The 17,248-nt window shown below is 34.0% G+C and overlaps 1 protein-coding gene and 1 long non-coding RNA gene across 3 annotated transcripts; both read left to right on the top strand.

Annotated features, from left to right (window-relative positions):
* Positions 1-363: 363 nt before the first annotated feature.
* On the top strand, positions 364-5,123 carry LOC147388106 (uncharacterized). 2 transcript variants are annotated; one of them, XR_015171374.1, is made up of 3 exons: positions 364-635; positions 4,675-4,909; positions 5,005-5,123. It is a non-coding gene; the product is annotated as an uncharacterized LOC147388106 (long non-coding RNA). The 2 variants fall into 2 exon arrangements; XR_015171373.1 differs by lacking the exon at positions 364-635 and adding an exon at positions 4,351-4,596.
* Positions 5,124-6,194: 1,071 nt separating this feature from the next.
* On the top strand, positions 6,195-13,178 carry LOC147388105 (elongation factor 2). The gene is made up of 4 exons (XM_086420090.1): positions 6,195-6,310; positions 8,628-8,682; positions 8,774-8,861; positions 10,438-13,178. The coding sequence occupies exons 2-4, from the start codon at positions 8,680-8,682 to the stop codon at positions 12,876-12,878; spliced, it is 2,532 nt and encodes an 843-aa protein (XP_086276216.1). The 5' UTR covers positions 6,195-6,310; positions 8,628-8,679; the 3' UTR covers positions 12,879-13,178.
* The last annotated feature ends 4,070 nt before the right edge of the window (positions 13,179-17,248 follow it).

The raw sequence follows: 17,248 nt of genomic DNA, 5'->3' as shown, positions 1-17,248 counted from the left end.
ATTTTTTCTTAAATTTACAAATATATTTAAGAAGAGAAAACTAATATATATATATATATTTTTAAAATTAAAAATATTTATATCTCAATATATAGCATCGGGTTCAAGTTGAGTTGGATTTCTTGAAGCCTCAACCCAAATTGAATTCAGGTTGAGATTTCCTAGCCCAGGCTCAACTAGATTTCCATATATATAACCCAACCCAGGCTCGCCTATCAATCAGGTTTAGTTCAGGTTAGTCTGCCCAAGTTGCAGCCCTACATTGCAGGCAATTAGAGCAAGATTTTACTAACTAACCTATTAAGTTAATGCCCAAAAGTTTTGGAGTATTTAGCCACAAGTCCCAATATCGTGGTGTATTAATGGTTTGTTTGGAAGAGCCGTGGGCCGGTTAAATTCATCCGAACACGCCCGGTTTTTTGAAACCTCAGTGTTTGGAATGGATTGAACCTCTTTTAAACTGCCGACTCTTTCGTTAAAACCAGCCGATTCTATCGACTACCATCACTTCACGGAGGCTCCGCAAAATCAATCGGTTCCGCAAAAATAGAGTGAACAACTTACTTGGCGTCATCTCTCTCTCTCTCTCTCTCTCTGATTTAACAATCAGGAATTCATCTCTGCAACTCACACAGGTAAGCAACTTTTTTTTTTTTTTTTCAATTTTTGTGTTTTAAGCAATCCATCGTCATCTTCTCCAAGAGCTCAATTGAAAATTTTCAGAGATTCTAGAAGTAAAAGAGGAAAAAAAAAAAAAAAGAGAAAGAAGAGTAAAACAGAAATTTACATCCATTCATCAATCGATTTCAATGCTCACTCACCTACAAATCTTCAGCCTCAACACCATTGTCATCTTCTCCAATAGTTCAATCGAACCCAAACTCACCCTCATTCTCTTCGTCCCAACACCTTCATCTCCCTCATTCACTCACGTTTACCATTAAGGCACAAACATCTTTGTCTTCTCACCCATCACTCACAAACCTTCATCACAGCCATCCATTAATGGCCAACTCTCTCAACACCAAATAATTACTTAGTTACACAGCAGCACCTCAACCATCCATTAATGGCCAACTCTCTCAAACCCTCTCTCACTCACGACTCACCCATGGAACCCACCTTCATCGCATTCAACTTGCGTTTGGGCTCTTGACAGCACCCACAGAACTCACCCACATACCTCTTTGAATCAATCGAACTCTTGCAATCACTAAAGACAGCAATGTTCTCCCACAGCCACAGAAAACTTGTGGGTTAGAAACAAACTTAACAAATAAAGTTATATTGCCACACCAACTTTTTGGTTAACACTACACCAACTTTTTTCTAATCATTGATATTGAACATTCATCAATCCCAACGTTTCAACATGAAACACCGAGATCAACAATTTGAAATGTTAATTTTGATAATTTGAGTTCATGATTTTAAAAGGTAAGTAATTTTTGCTTTTATTTTACTTAAAAATCCTTTTACTTTTCTAGAGATTCTTCACTGGCTTGACAACAAATAGAGATAAAGCAGCAATTTGAGATACTCGTTTCCTACATTTTTTTTTTCTTTTTTTTTTTTAAATAAAAAAATGTAAAATAAGATACATTGAAATATTTTTAAAGGGATTAAATAAATATTATCTTTTAAAATTTTAAAAAACGTTATTGAGTAGAGTCCAATTATAATGGGAAATAAACAATGATTGAAGCTCATCCAAATAATCAACAAGTCAAAACGTATTTCACTATTTGTTATTTTCTTATCCAATTTGATGGTTCTGTCATTTTCCTATAGATTTGGGGATAGTGATGGAATTTAGTAGTGATAATGTGAATTGGTGTGCATTTAGATTTAATATTATGTCAATTTATTTTTTCTTAGATTCTTTTGTTTTAGATTTAATATTTTTTATTAACCTTTTTTTTTAATTGTAAAATACTATTGAAATTGTTTGATTGAGTGCTATAATATTTTATTATGTTAAAATTATAATTAGAGGCAAATCTTAGTAATAAATAAAGAAAATAGGGGAATGGTTGAGAATAAGTAAAAGTTGAGGTGCCAATAGAAACTCTCATTTTTTTTTTTAGATTCTTTTGTTTTAGGTATAAGATTTATATGAAATTTTTTTTTAATTGTAAAAAACTATTGAAATTATTTGAATGATACTATAATATTTTATTCTATTAAGATTGTAATTAGAGGTAAACCTTAGTAATAAAAAAAAAGGGTGAATGATTGAGAATAAGTAAAAGTTAGGGTGCCAATAGAAAATCTCATTTTTTTTCTTAGATTCTTTTGTTTTAGTTTTAAGATTATATATGAACCTTTTTTTTTTAATTGTAAAAACTATTGAAATTGTTTGAATGAGTGCTATAATATTTTATTCTATTGAGATTGTAATTAAAGGCAAACCTTAATAATAAATAAAGAAAATTGACACAACAATACAAAAACTTGCAAAGAAGCTAAAAGATACATCTTTTGTCCATATTTGATATTGTAAGTGGACATAAATATTAAATTATTTAACAGAATTTTAAGCCTTTAATCCAAATAATAATTATATTTTAATCCAATTTCCATATGTCAATGAAAATTCAAAGTCCTATCCTACAAAATGCAAACTCATTTTATATTTGAGTTACAATAGTTTTTTAATTAGAATGCTTGGTGACATGTCTACAAGTAAGTTGAAAAAGAACTTAGTCAGGTTGATGCATAGACAAATTTGTGTGTGGATTAATTTATTATTATTTTTTTCTTATTTTTTTTTTAATTTAAATTTTACTTTTGTAGTTTTTATCAAGATAATGTCTAGTCAACCAGCAGTAAAGGCATATTGGGATTCAGCAATACATAAAATTTGGGTGGAATGTTATGTTGAAGTAGTTCAAAAGTATGGTAAAGGAGGAGGGGGTTTAACTTCAAAAGGACATGATTATTTTATAACTATATTTGAAGAAAAGTCAAAAAAATCTTACACCAAAGTTCAATACAAGCATCGTTGGGATTACGTGAAGGATAGATGGAAAGCATGGAAGAATCTTAGGATGAAATCTGGATTAGGATGGGATGTGAATACGGGATCCTTTGAAGCAACTGATGAACAATGGAAGTCATATGTTTTGGTAATTTTTTTTTTCATATAATAATTGAAATTAAATGAGTTAGTTAATTTTTTTTTCTGATTATGTTTTATATCTTTTTTCAGTTAAATAAACATTCCAATCAATTTCGATATAAGGCATTAGAGTACGAAGATGAATTAGACCAAATATTTGGTGGGACTGTTGCAACTGGAAAATATTGTATGACCCCAAACGAGACGTCTTCTTCAATCATGCAAGATATCGTGTTTCTCTCGATGATTTGGATGCAGATATTGATAATGTGAATGAAGGGTCAACACCAAATACTTCAATTGATCAAGCTGAAAAATCTGTTGAAGAGATGCCTAAAAGACATCATAAGAGATCGAGTGAGTTTGACCCCTCTTCTACCACAAGTGTGAAAGCGAAAAGGAATGCAAAAATAGGCGATGTTGAAGTTCATAGAATGCTTTGTGTGATGGCTGATAGTATAGAAGCGGATTTGAAAAAATAAGAAATGACGCAGAACGTAAAGAAAGACACTTCTATTATCTTATGCATCAACTTGTTGAGTATTTTCCATGACATGGATCGATGTGGACCAGTATGGATGTTTTTAGTTGACAAATTGTTTAAAGAGTCTTCTAGTAGAGAGATTTTTGTTGGATTGATGGATATTGACCGTACGTCTGCATCAGAGTGGATTAAAATGAAGTTTGAAGAGGCTCATGGAATCTCATGATGGACAATCTTATGATGATAGAGTAGATTTATAATTACAAATTCTATTAAATGCTATAATAAAATAGTGATATTAATTATTATTTTTTATTATCATAATTGTTAGAAGACATTATTTTAGATTATTAAATTCTTAAATTCATTTTTTACTTAATGATTTTACATTATGGTTGGTAGGAATGTTTGTGTTTAAATTTTTTATTTTTTATTTTTTATTTAAACTCTATATGATTTGATGATTATGAATTGTTATATGTTTATAATCATGTGATTTGCATATATTCAATAACAGATGGATGATAGTACAAAGAAGAAGATTTTCTTCTTTATTTTACTGTGGCATTATTACCGTACAAGGAATCGACGCATGAAGCAACCATGTCGAACTTCACTACTTTCTGGTGATTCATATGTCAGAGAAATACTTGATTCAGACAACCCAGTGCCTTGTTATGACAATTTTCGTATGGATAAGTATGTCTTTAATAGATTATGTTATTTTATGAGAGACAGAGGATTACTTTAAGATAGTAGAACGGTTAGAGTTGAAGAACAAATTGCAATTTTTTTATATACAGTTGGGCATAATGTTAGGAATAGAAATAATCAGGATAGATTCCAACATTCTGGTGAAACGATAAGTCGATATTTTCATCACGTATTGCAAGCATTATATAGTTTTGCCCATGACTTAATAAAAGCACCTGACTTGAGCGTCACACCACCAAAAATATTAGCAGATCGACGATATTTTCCATGGTTTAAGGTAATTAATTATTTAATATTTGAATTAATATAATTAATAATATAATAATTGTTTAATGCTTATTTTTAAATGAAATAGGATTGCGTTGGTGCAATTGACGGGACTCATATACCTGCAGTTATACCATTTGACAAACAAATACCATTTCGATCAGGAAGAAAGACCGAATGTACACAAAATGTCTTGACTATTTGTTCATTTGACATGCAGTTCACTTTTATTTTGGCTGGATGGGAAGGTTCAGCACACGATTGGCGAGTCTTTCAATCTGCGCTTAGCGATCCGAGTTTGAATTTCCCACATCCTCCTACTGGTAATGAAATGTTATTTTATTTTCTTATTTTTAATATTTTTTTATGTCCATTAAGGTAATTTAAATTTATTTAAAAAATATCTTTATTGTCTTAGGAAAATATTACATGGTTGATGCGGGTTACCAAAATATGCGAGGATATCTTGCACCATATCGTAATACATGGTATCACATTCATGATTTTCGTAGAGGAAATGGGCCAAGAACAAAGGAGGAATGGTTCAATTATTATCACTCTTCGTGTAGAAACGTTATTGAGTGTTGTTTCGGTGTACTGAAGAAACGATTCCCGATTTTGAAACGGATGGCTTCATATTCTTTTGTGACTCAGATACGTATTGTATGCGTATGCGTGGCTTACATAATTTTATCCGACAACAATCAGTTACTGATAGTTGGTTTACACAATATGAAGATGAAAATGTTGACATTGATAGAGGAGGCGCATCTAATACGACACCAAATGAAGTTGATGATGAATTGATTGCTGACATGAATATTATACGAGATGAGATTGCTCAACAAATTTATAATGCCATATATACATGATGTAAAATTGTATTTAATTATTTATTATTTATTTGATAGACATTAAATATGTTAGTACAGAAAAAATGAAATTGAATTTTTATTTTTATTTTTTAATATTAAATCCTATGTTTATATTTATGGTTAACATATTATTACTTATATTAGAAAATTAATATATTTTTTTAATATTATTTTTAATTTCATCCAGCAATTTTTAGACAGCAGGTTACCAAACAGTTTAACATCTTAACAGCACAATTAGACAGCATGTTCCCAAACAATATACTTAATTCAGCAAGTTGCTTCAGCAACAGCAACAGCAACTTTCTCTCAGCGTCAGCAACTTAATTCAGTATCAGCAACTTTGCATACAGCTTTTCCAAACAGACCATTTAAGTAGCTTTCGTTAGGAATTGATGTCTATGGACGTTAGTGATATTCTAAATGACTTAGGGCTTAGATCCATTGCTAGTTTGTTGCAACACAACTTTGAAGTCAAGGTTGTAGATGACAGTTACCCGAAGAGGTGGAAGGTGATGGGCCGGCTCTTTTTTACATTAGTCTTTATTATGACCAAGTTCAAGGGAGGCAAGTCACCAGTTTATAAACGCAGGGGCATCTCTAATAATCATCAAAATACAGGGGGCAACTTTAAATCACCCTTGTTTTTTTTATAGAGCACACAAGAGAATCCACGGTTAATAGTCTTCAACTGGGATCAAACGGTGGATATACGGTGGAGACTAGCATATTAGGGTTTCGCAAACTTATTCTTCCATTCTATCATCTCTTTCCCTCTATCGCTGTGGCTCTCATTTGTCGAGTAGGCGACTGAGAGATTTCTGCTTCGCTTGAGTTTGCTTTTCTTAGGTAAACTTTCTCTCTCTATCTCTCTCTCTCGATTGATTGATCGATCCTTCGAATTTCTTCCCGTTTTCTCAGTTTCTCAATTTCTTCCATTTTTTGATTTGCGCAAGTAATTCATTTTCCGCTGTTATTTTCTTATTTGATTGATGATTTGATATGTATTTTTGGCATCTGTAAATGAAAATTATTGGTTTTATTCATTATTTGAAATTGTAGATCTGTTATGTTTTGTTAATTTTTTTTCTTCTCATCTCTTCCTATAACTTCGTTTTAATGATTTATATTTTTTTCTCTATTTATTTACTTTTGAATTTTTATTCATATGTTGCTAGTAGTTGTTTGTTAAAGATTTTTAATTTTTGATTTTTTGATATTTTGATTTTTTTTTTTCTGGTTTGTAGATACTGTTGTCTGTTTGCTATCTTAATCTATTTTCTGCTTAGAAGACTCGAGGTTGGAGGGATTGGAGATTCAATTTAGGGTTTCTCTTAATAGATCTGGATCTAGTTATTTTTAATTGATTGTCTTGGACAACTTTATCATTGTAGATGAGATTTGCGGCCGTGTAATGACTGTTCTAATCAAGGTTCAAAATTATGTGTTGTCTTGGAATGTATTGGCCAAGATCTATTGATTTCTGAACATTCCGAGATGATACAACCGAGAATTGAATGTTTTGTTTTGATTTCTCCTCTGAGAGGGAGAGAGTCGAATGTTTTTTTTTTTTAAATTTGTTCTTAGAGAGAGAATGAGTTAAAGATGTCCATGGAGTATTCAATGATTCCATATGATATATGTGGTCCACCTCCCGTCAGACTCTTGTTCTACCCTTCGATTGACATGTATTGGCATGCATAAACACCCTAAAATGCATCTTAGATATAAAGGTGGCACTAGTTTTTTATTTCTAGTAATTTTCTATAAAATTTATTTACAAAAAGTGTTGGTGTAATTTATGAAATTAAGTGTGACCTATTTTATGATAGAAAAATTATTTTTCTCAAGTTATGGTGTTTAGGGAGGTTCTCTTTTAATTTTCGTAGTTTCTTCCCTTTTTAAGTGTTTAAAAAACTTTCTAGTAAGTTATAGTTAAATGTTACTTGTAAAAAAAAGATATTGTTTAGGCAGGTTTTGTATTAAGATATTTGTACGTGTGCGTGCTCGTTTTGGGCTTCAAACTAGGCACAGTGTCAAACACCTTGTATCCATACTAGACATCAACTCATGTGTTACTATTCTTGTTATGTATTATACTGTCTATGGATTTTTTCTTGGAAGCCTTAGAAAGAAATCAACATGCACAAGCGCATTTGCTTGGTCTTGACAGTTTATGTGGAATCAAATTTCTTTTATTGGTCGGGGGCAGCATGCGTGTTCGTCTGTCTCAAGTCAGCAAGATTTTTTCACCCATATTTCTTCCATCCCTGAATTTGATTCTGACTATAACGATGTAATTTTGATCTCTATAGGTTATTTTTTGGCTTCATGCTTTATGTACCATACATCTTCTCTTAGTGGTGTAAAAAGCTTACCATGTTGGTACAAATAATATCTTCTTTTTGAAGAGAATTGTCTGCTAGTGATTTGTACTTTTGTCCATGAATTCACTTCACTCAACAATAATTCTTCAGTGTGGGGTATATCTGATGTCTTATTCAACAGCCTTAGCTTGTTAGCATCATGTTCTTTTATGCATATAGTACTTTATTTTTTTTATATTCAAGAGCTCAGGGTTAAAGTTTTTTTTTTTTTTTTTTGAAGATTATAAAGTAAAAAAAGGTATTTCTATAATTTTAAAACTAACCAACGTGATTTGTAATTTCTTGGTTTTGACCTAAATGACCCTGATTCTATTAAGTTCAGATGTAAAAGTGAAGGCATTTTTGGCCATTCAAATTTTATTGACACCACTTTGATTACGCCTTCTCTCATTATAATATTTAAGATGTTGCCTCTTCCATTTGAGTTGGTAGAATTTTAGTTATGTTATGAAGTGCAGTGTAGTTAATTTGACTGGTGTTTTCTGGTCATAGTTTTCTACTTTTTAGTAACAATATTGTGGTTATTGTTTTTAAGTGGTACCAAATGTGATGTAATTAGCCTATATGAAGATGTTTCTGGGGAGATTATTCTACAGAGTACCATATTTTCTTAATACTTTTAAGTGTCAATTTTTTTGGTTGACACGAGTATTATATTTTCTAAATACTTTCTAGTGTCAATAATAATATGAGTATTCTTTGGGGGATGATGGATAATTTTATTTAGTTATTATTTCAGTTCATTGGCTAAATGTATTTTTTTTCTTCCAATTTTGCAGGAGCTTCTCTGTTCCAAGTATTGTTTGGTGATAATATTTAAAAGCAGTCAAGATGGTATGATTATTGTACAACTTGTCTGGTATTCCTCCATTATTTTCTTTCATCTAGGTAGTCTTTGATGGTCGTACATGTTTGATGTGTGCAGGTGAAGTTTACCGCAGAGGAACTTCGCAGGATTATGGATTTGAAACATAATATTCGTAATATGTCTGTGATTGCTCATGTTGACCATGGTATGAAGTCCATATTGGACACCTTTTTTTTGTTGATAATTATGATGATTTATATACTTATATAAATGTCTTTATTACAAGAGAAAAATAACACTAACAAGATACAATGCCTTATATGTCGAGATGACCTGCCATGGCATATTGGTACGACAAAAGATTTAAGAGTTCCCTTTGATGATTATTTCCCATGAAATCTAGATCCTGGAAGAACTACGCCCCGCCCCCTATTTTACTTGCAAATATTTGACAACTTTAGCGACTGAGTTTTGATTTTCAGAATGATTGGATTGTCTTTCCCCACAATGAATCCTTCAATGAAGTTTCATGCCACTTGTCCAAAAAGCCATCTTGCCTATATCTAACATAATGGCGAAAGGGAATCTCCATGACTTAAATCACTAGAACTCTGTAAAGTTGCCAAGCAATAACCATTGACCCCCATCTTTCGTCCTTATGCACCTGCACCCATAGAAAGCAGAATCTTGCTTATGCTAAATTTTGTTTCATTTGTCGAGTTGATGATGAATCTAGTGACCGTCTCCTTATTCATTGTTCCTTCATTAGCAAAATTTGTTCTCATTTCCTATTGTTATTCCATGTATTCGGTGCATGTTTCTAAGTCAATTCCAGAGTTATATGCTTGGAATCAAGCTAGATAGTGATCTTATGCTTGTATTTTGGTATTTCATCTTGTCCTTTTTCTTCAAACAAATTATGTATATATATAGTATTTATTTGTAAGCAAAGGAGCATTTTCTTTGGCTGAGAACGAGAAGAATATCTTGTTCTTGGGATACATGCCTGATTGTCTATTTTTATCCTCTGTTGGAGACCTATGTAGGAGACCTTGCATGTTGTAGTTGATCAGATATGTTATCCTGATCTTTTCAGCTATCATCTTTGTTTTGGTTCAACCTACATGATCTCCTTCGGTGTAGCTCATGATACGGATGGTCCTTAGTCCCAACTAGGAATGCTGGTGTGTTGGTTCTGAATTTGAGTATCTCTGTGTCCTGAAATGCATAAGGCGGTTCTGGTTCTTACGTGTCATGATCGTTGTACTAGAAAAGATAGACCTGGAATTGGGATAATTGGTTCTTGTTTATCTGATTATTATATTATGAATTGTTAAAAAAAAAAATCGAAGGGAAAAAAATATTCTCTGGGGACGAACTTGACATTCTAATAATTTAATCCAGTTCTGAGTTTATTCGGTTTTGGCTTGGTTTGGATACTATACTACTAAGAATCAAAACCTATCATATTCAAATGGTTCCAGTTTATATTGGCAAGGAACACCTGAACCAGGATAATTTGGTCTGGTTCCTGTTCGGGTATCAGTTGTCATTCCAAGTTCTAACTTTCATATAAATGTGAGACATTTCTCATTTCGATAAATAGTATTTCTGATCTATGTATATCATTATCTTTTGTTTCAATCACTTTTCATATCTACATTGCATTAATGTTGTTATTAAAAAAAATAAAGGTTACTTCTTAGACAAGTATATTTATTAAATGTTCTCCCAAACTCTAAATATTTTGGTTGATTTGATTCTGTTTCTGGTGCTTGCAGGGAAATCTACTCTTACTGATTCTCTTGTTGCTGCGGCCGGTATCATTGCTCAAGAAGTTGCCGGAGATGTTCGGATGACTGATACTCGTGCAGATGAAGCCGAGCGTGGCATTACGATAAAATCTACTGGTATCTCTCTTTATTATGAGATGACTGACGCATCTCTAAAGAGCTTCAAGGGAGAAAGACATGGGAATGAGTATCTCATCAATCTGATTGATTCTCCTGGACACGTTGACTTCTCATCTGAGGTTACAGCTGCTCTCCGCATTACTGATGGTGCCCTTGTGGTGGTGGACTGTGTTGAGGGTGTTTGTGTCCAAACCGAAACTGTCCTTCGACAGGCCCTTGGAGAAAGGATTAGGCCTGTATTGACTGTTAACAAGATGGACCGTTGCTTCCTTGAGCTCCAAGTCGATGGAGAGGAGGCTTACCAGACCTTTCAAAGAGTCATTGAGAATGCCAATGTGATTATGGCTACATATGAAGATCCACTTCTCGGAGATGTTCAGGTTTACCCCGAGAAAGGAACTGTTGCTTTCTCTGCTGGTTTGCACGGTTGGGCTTTCACTCTGACTAACTTTGCTAAAATGTATGCTTCCAAGTTTGGAGTGGATGAGTCTAAGATGATGGAAAGGCTTTGGGGTGAGAATTACTTTGACCCTGCAACAAAGAAATGGACCAGCAAGAACACTGGGTCTCCTACCTGCAAACGTGGTTTTGTGCAGTTCTGTTATGAACCCATAAAACAGATCATCAACACATGCATGAATGATCAAAAGGACAAGCTGTGGCCAATGTTGCAAAAGCTTGGTGTTACCATGAAATCTGATGAGAAAGATTTGATCGGAAAGGCTTTGATGAAGCGTGTGATGCAGACTTGGCTCCCTGCAAGCACTGCCCTTCTGGAGATGATGATCTTTCACCTTCCTTCTCCTTCGAAGGCACAAAGATACCGTGTTGAGAATTTGTACGAGGGTCCCCTCGACGATATGTATGCAAATGCTATTAGGAACTGTGACCCTGAAGGTCCTCTTATGCTTTATGTCTCAAAAATGATTCCTGCATCTGACAAGGGTAGGTTCTTTGCTTTTGGCCGTGTTTTTGCTGGGAAGGTTTCAACCGGTTTGAAGGTCAGAATCATGGGACCAAACTATGTCCCTGGCCAGAAGAAGGACTTGTATGTTAAGAGTGTGCAAAGAACTGTGATTTGGATGGGAAAGAAGCAAGAATCAGTTGAGGACGTGCCCTGTGGTAACACTGTTGCTTTGGTAGGTTTGGATCAGTTCATCACCAAGAATGCAACCCTAACAAATGAGAAGGAAGTCGATGCCCATCCAATCCGAGCCATGAAGTTTTCCGTTTCTCCCGTTGTTCGAGTTGCAGTGCAGTGTAAGGTTGCCTCTGACCTTCCCAAGCTTGTCGAAGGACTTAAGCGACTTGCCAAGTCTGATCCTATGGTGTTGTGTATGATTGAGGAGTCTGGTGAGCACATCATTGCTGGTGCAGGGGAACTCCACCTTGAGATCTGCTTGAAGGATTTGCAGGATGATTTCATGGGCGGGGCTGAAATTATAAAATCTGACCCAGTCGTGTCTTTCCGTGAGACTGTTTTGGAGAAATCCATCCGAACTGTGATGAGTAAGTCCCCGAACAAACACAACCGTTTATACATGGAGGCCCGACCCTTGGAAGAAGGACTTGCTGAAGCCATTGATGATGGCCGTATTGGCCCAAGAGATGATCCTAAAATCCGTTCCAAGATCTTAGCTGAAGAATTTGGGTGGGACAAGGATCTTGCAAAGAAAATCTGGTGTTTTGGTCCGGAGACCACAGGTCCCAACATGGTGGTTGATATGTGTAAGGGAGTTCAGTACCTGAATGAAATCAAGGACTCTGTCGTGGCTGGGTTCCAGTGGGCATCAAAAGAAGGTGCTTTGGCTGAAGAAAACATGAGGGGTATTTGTTTTGAGGTTTGTGACGTGGTTCTACATGCTGATGCCATCCACAGAGGTGGTGGACAGGTCATCCCAACAGCTAGGCGTGTCATCTATGCATCCCAAATTACTGCCAAACCCCGACTCTTGGAGCCTGTCTATCTTGTTGAGATACAAGCGCCAGAGCAGGCTCTTGGTGGCATTTATGGCGTTCTGAATCAGAAGCGTGGCCACGTCTTCGAAGAAATGCAAAGGCCCGGGACACCACTTTACAACATCAAGGCCTATCTTCCTGTGGTTGAGTCATTTGGATTCTCAGGCACTCTCCGTGCTGCAACCTCTGGGCAGGCATTCCCTCAGTGTGTGTTTGATCACTGGGACATGATGTCGTCTGATCCGTTGGAGGTTGGTTCTCAGGCTCACCAACTTGTGATGGATATCCGTAAGAGGAAGGGTTTGAAGGAGCAGATGACACCACTCTCTGAGTTCGAGGACAAGCTATGAGGTTTGTTGTTGTTATATCACAGTCAAAAGCAATGTGGGGAGTTATTTGAGTGATGGCGGCGGTATAGTAAGTTTGCAGTGTTTTTTATTTTATTTTTATTTTTGTTTTTTATTTTAATTTTCTCTTGTGGTACTGTTATGTTCTTTAGGTAAATTTAGCCAGCTGCCTGTGTTATTGTCTTTTACATGTTCTTGAGGACACATAATTTTTGACTTTATTGCTTTATTAGGTAAGTAAGGTAGGGTTTCCTTATGACATTTATATGCCGTGAAATGGTTAACTCTATATAGATTTCGTGATGATGGTTGTGTTTCTGTTATATGCATGCGCTTGTGTTTTGAGACCACCTGCCCTTCTTGTTTGGTACATACATACTTTGCTATGTATATGTATATTGAAATGGGATCTTAATCCTTAAGTAAGTGGCTGGCTGAGATAGGGGAGGAGAATTATAGTTTTATTTATTGGCTATCAGTTTCTTCCTTCAAGAACTTGTGGAAGATGCTTTCTGTTGGAAAACTAGTTTTTGAGATGGATGATTGCACCGGCCTTTAATTTGAAGATGATTTTTCACTGCCTCATGTACAACCCTGTAAAACCCTAAACAAAACTATAGTTTTAGAAGTTGACTCCTCTTCCCCAGAAACATGGTCTGTTAATATCTCGGGTTTGAATCAGATTGGGTACTAAAATCTGATAAGAAATTTATTAGTCTTAGACCTGATTGGATCATCTATCTCACATGAGCAATCTTTTAAGCTCTGTTAATGTTTTGGATCCCATTTCTCTTTCTCCCAAACCCACTCTCCCAACTATTCAACACACCCCGTTTCTGCATCTTATCTAATGCATAATTTTGTTAAAAGAATATTTTGCACTTAAGGGTTCTCTATGCCTGAAATGCAAAAATTGATGACCATCTCAATCAGGTCACATCTTATAATGTTGAGTTCTTTTCCTCGTCACATATGAAACCCGAATGGTAAAAAGATGGTTCCTTCCTCTGGAATTATTGTGTATGCTATGCTTGCCTTAAATATGTTATGGGTACAATTTCTATTGTTTTAATATTTATTAGAATTGTGGTAGTATGAATGAGGCCTCTGAGCTTTTTCTCAACATTCCTAAAAAACTATTCTCTTGAGCAAAATCATGGTTTTAAATTTGGGTTTCCCATGTCTCAGTTCACAAATGGTACCAAGATGACTAGTGCTCTTGGTTTTGTGTCTTGTCCATGCTTGATACCGAGTCGTCTTGGACAAGTCTTCTGATACGTGAAAAATTGACTTGGCCATACGTCTTGACCATGCTTGATACTGAGACGACTTGGGCAATATATCTCGGTCCCTGACGAGTTTTGAAACCATGCTTGGGCGAGTAGATTAAGTTTAGTGATTTTGGCCTACTTAGCCTCTTATATGAGACAAATAGCTCAGTCGTCTGAGTATTAAAGTGAAATGCTGATTGCAGGATATGCTTTGAACACTGAATTCGTCCTTATAATTGTCAAATTTGAAGGAACACACTAGACTTCTATTTAAAACATGCCCAAGATGTGGCATGTGAGGTTCTCAATGGTTGAAAAGTTGACAATTATGAAGCAAAAAGGGTGAATAAAGAAGTTGACAATTATCGAGCAAATCCTTGTTGCGCAGAATGTATGTGTGGCGTTTGATAACCTCTCTCTATGATGTAGCTTAATTCATCCTATCCCAATGAGTCCTAGTAGTTCTGTAAGCTTTCAAGAGACTTGGTTGAAATTGATCGCCATAGACTGGATTAAAATTTGTCAGATTCTATCTTAAAATATGATCTAATGTTGTCACCAACACCCGGGTGATGGAGCCGTGTTACAACTTTCTTTAGAGTGTATGGTTAATATTACATCCAAAATTTTCGAAGCACCATATCATCCAAACGCTAAGGTTGTGTTTGGATTGAGAGAAGTGGACAGAAGAAAAAAGAAAGTGGAGAGAGCATAAATGAGTTTCTCTCCATTTCTCTTGTTTGGAGTGTTAAGTGGAAGAGAGGAGAAAAGAATTGGAGATTGGAGAGGAAAAAAAAGGTGAGTTTTCTTTCTCTTTCCAAAAGTGGAGAGAAGTGGAGAGAAGACGAGAGAAATTCTTTTAAAATATTTTATAATTTCAACTCTACCTCTAAATCTCTTTTAAGATATTTTAAAATTTTAAAATTTTAAAATTATCCCAACTTCTCACCTGTCTATTCAGATAAGGTGGAGAGAAATTGAGTTTCTTCCCTTCTTTTCTCTTCTCTTCTCTCCACTTCTCTCAATCCAAACATAACTATGAGTTGGTTTAGCAAAAATAGTATCATGAGAATGTTCTTACTCAAATCTTAACAATTGTATATTTAAATTTCTTTTTTCAATGAAAAACAATGATATGTACAAAATTAGTCTCGCAACCATTTCTTTTTTCATAAATTTTTATTACTTTTATCTGCTAAATGCTTGTTGTGTTTCTTTGCTAATATTCTAAGTAATTTACTTTAGAAACTTTGTTTGAATCCATATATCTCTAATAATGAACCTAGAGATGAACAACCTTGGGATATTTGGGCTAGATCCAGATTACAATGATATTGGAAATTTTACTACATTTTTTTGGTAAGTAGAAATTGTTATCTGGTAGATACCCGAGAATTGAACAAAAATAAAAATTGACCATGACTCGTGTTGAACATAATGTTCTTAAGATAATTTTGTTCTCATAACTTGTTTCTCAAGATATAACGATCACACGTACATAGGCAGTACTACAATTTACACGTCTAGTGAACTGAATGTTAAAGTTATACTCTCAAAGAATACAGACGAAAAATCAGAATGCAAACACGTTAAAACAGTAAAGAAGAAGAGAAATTTTTGAATGAGAAAAACTAAGGTCGAAATGACTTATTTATAGAATATAAAGAGACAAGGTGTCTCTTAGGAAAATGAAGGTTCCAAGAGACATAATGTCTCTTAGAAAAGGAGGTGGCCCGTCGCGCGCACCCACGTGAAGTCAAATTGTCGAAATTTGTACGCCCTCAATGTATGTCATGCGCCTACACACACATTAATGATTTTTTGGACCAATGGTTCAAATCATTCTTGAGCCCATGGGCCCCTTCTGCGTGTGTATGGGCTTTATCCAAGTCTCTCTATCATATTCACTTAAGTGATATAAGAAGTTATATATAAGAACTAGACAAGTTTCTTATTCTTATCTGATGTGGGACTAAAAAGTTTTACTAATAAATTCAATAGTTCTACAATCCACATATAACAAATTATGGTTAATAAAGATTGTTTGGAGTTAATTTATCATTCACCCAAAAGTGATTTTTGACAACTAAATACATAAAACTATTATCTTCAATGAGAATAATAAGTTTCCAAGTGGTTCCGCCTCAAATAAATTGTGAGACCCACTTAAATCGTGGCTCAAAAATACCCACTCAGTCACAAAAATCTGGAAAACACTGCAGATTTTTTCAATAGAATTTTACTAAATAAATGATGTGTAAAATGGTAATTTCATTTTTGTTGGGATTTCAAAAATAAAGAAAACTCACATGATGATTGGAGTGTTTCAAGTGTTTATTCCATGATGTATGGAAGAACATACAAACCTAGATTTTATGTTAAAAATCAGATTCTACAATGAAATCCCAAGAATTAGGAGTAATGAAGAATCTCTATGTCGAGTAAAACATATTAGAAATTTCAATTTAGATTTAAGTTTGATGGAAATCAATCACAAACACTAATATTAAGAATTAATATTGGGCTCTTATGCTAAAAAAAAAATAAAAAAAAAAAAAAGAAGGGGAAGAAATTGTTTTTTTTTTTCCTTTATTAATTAATATAAAAAAAATTATTTGCTGAATTTGTTTATTGGAACTCCTTATATAGATAATTCCCTCATAACAACTTCGAAATATTCTAAAACACTAAAAAATAACTTTTTAATCTATATATAATATTCTAAAATACTAAAAAGAATAAAAATAAATTTAGAGAAGAATAGAAATATAAAACAAGTTATAAACTAATTAGGAAATTTTTTTTTCCTAAAATTAAAATAGAAATTAATTAGGATTACTTAAGCAACTTAAAAAATAGAAACTCAATAGAAGAAAAAGTCATAAAAGACGTTAGACAAGGTCTTGTGGACCGGACAAAGATTGGACCGAGTTGACTCAGTTGGTCAAATTAACTCAATTTTGATTGATTTGACTCAGTCAATTTTATTGATTTATTTGATGCATCTTAATTCGATTATAGGCATTAAGATAAGTTTTGACAAGTCTATCTACATCACTACATTATAATGGTTTTCGAAAAAAAAAAACTATTTTATAAAAA

This window comes from Akebia trifoliata, chromosome 13 (genome assembly GCF_017979445.1).
Source record: "Akebia trifoliata isolate Shusen 1 chromosome 13, ASM1797944v1, whole genome shotgun sequence".
NCBI classification, from domain to species: Eukaryota; Viridiplantae; Streptophyta; class Magnoliopsida; order Ranunculales; family Lardizabalaceae; genus Akebia; species Akebia trifoliata.
Note: the sequence above shows the minus strand (reverse complement) of the source record. Positions and strands in the feature narration are given on the sequence as shown.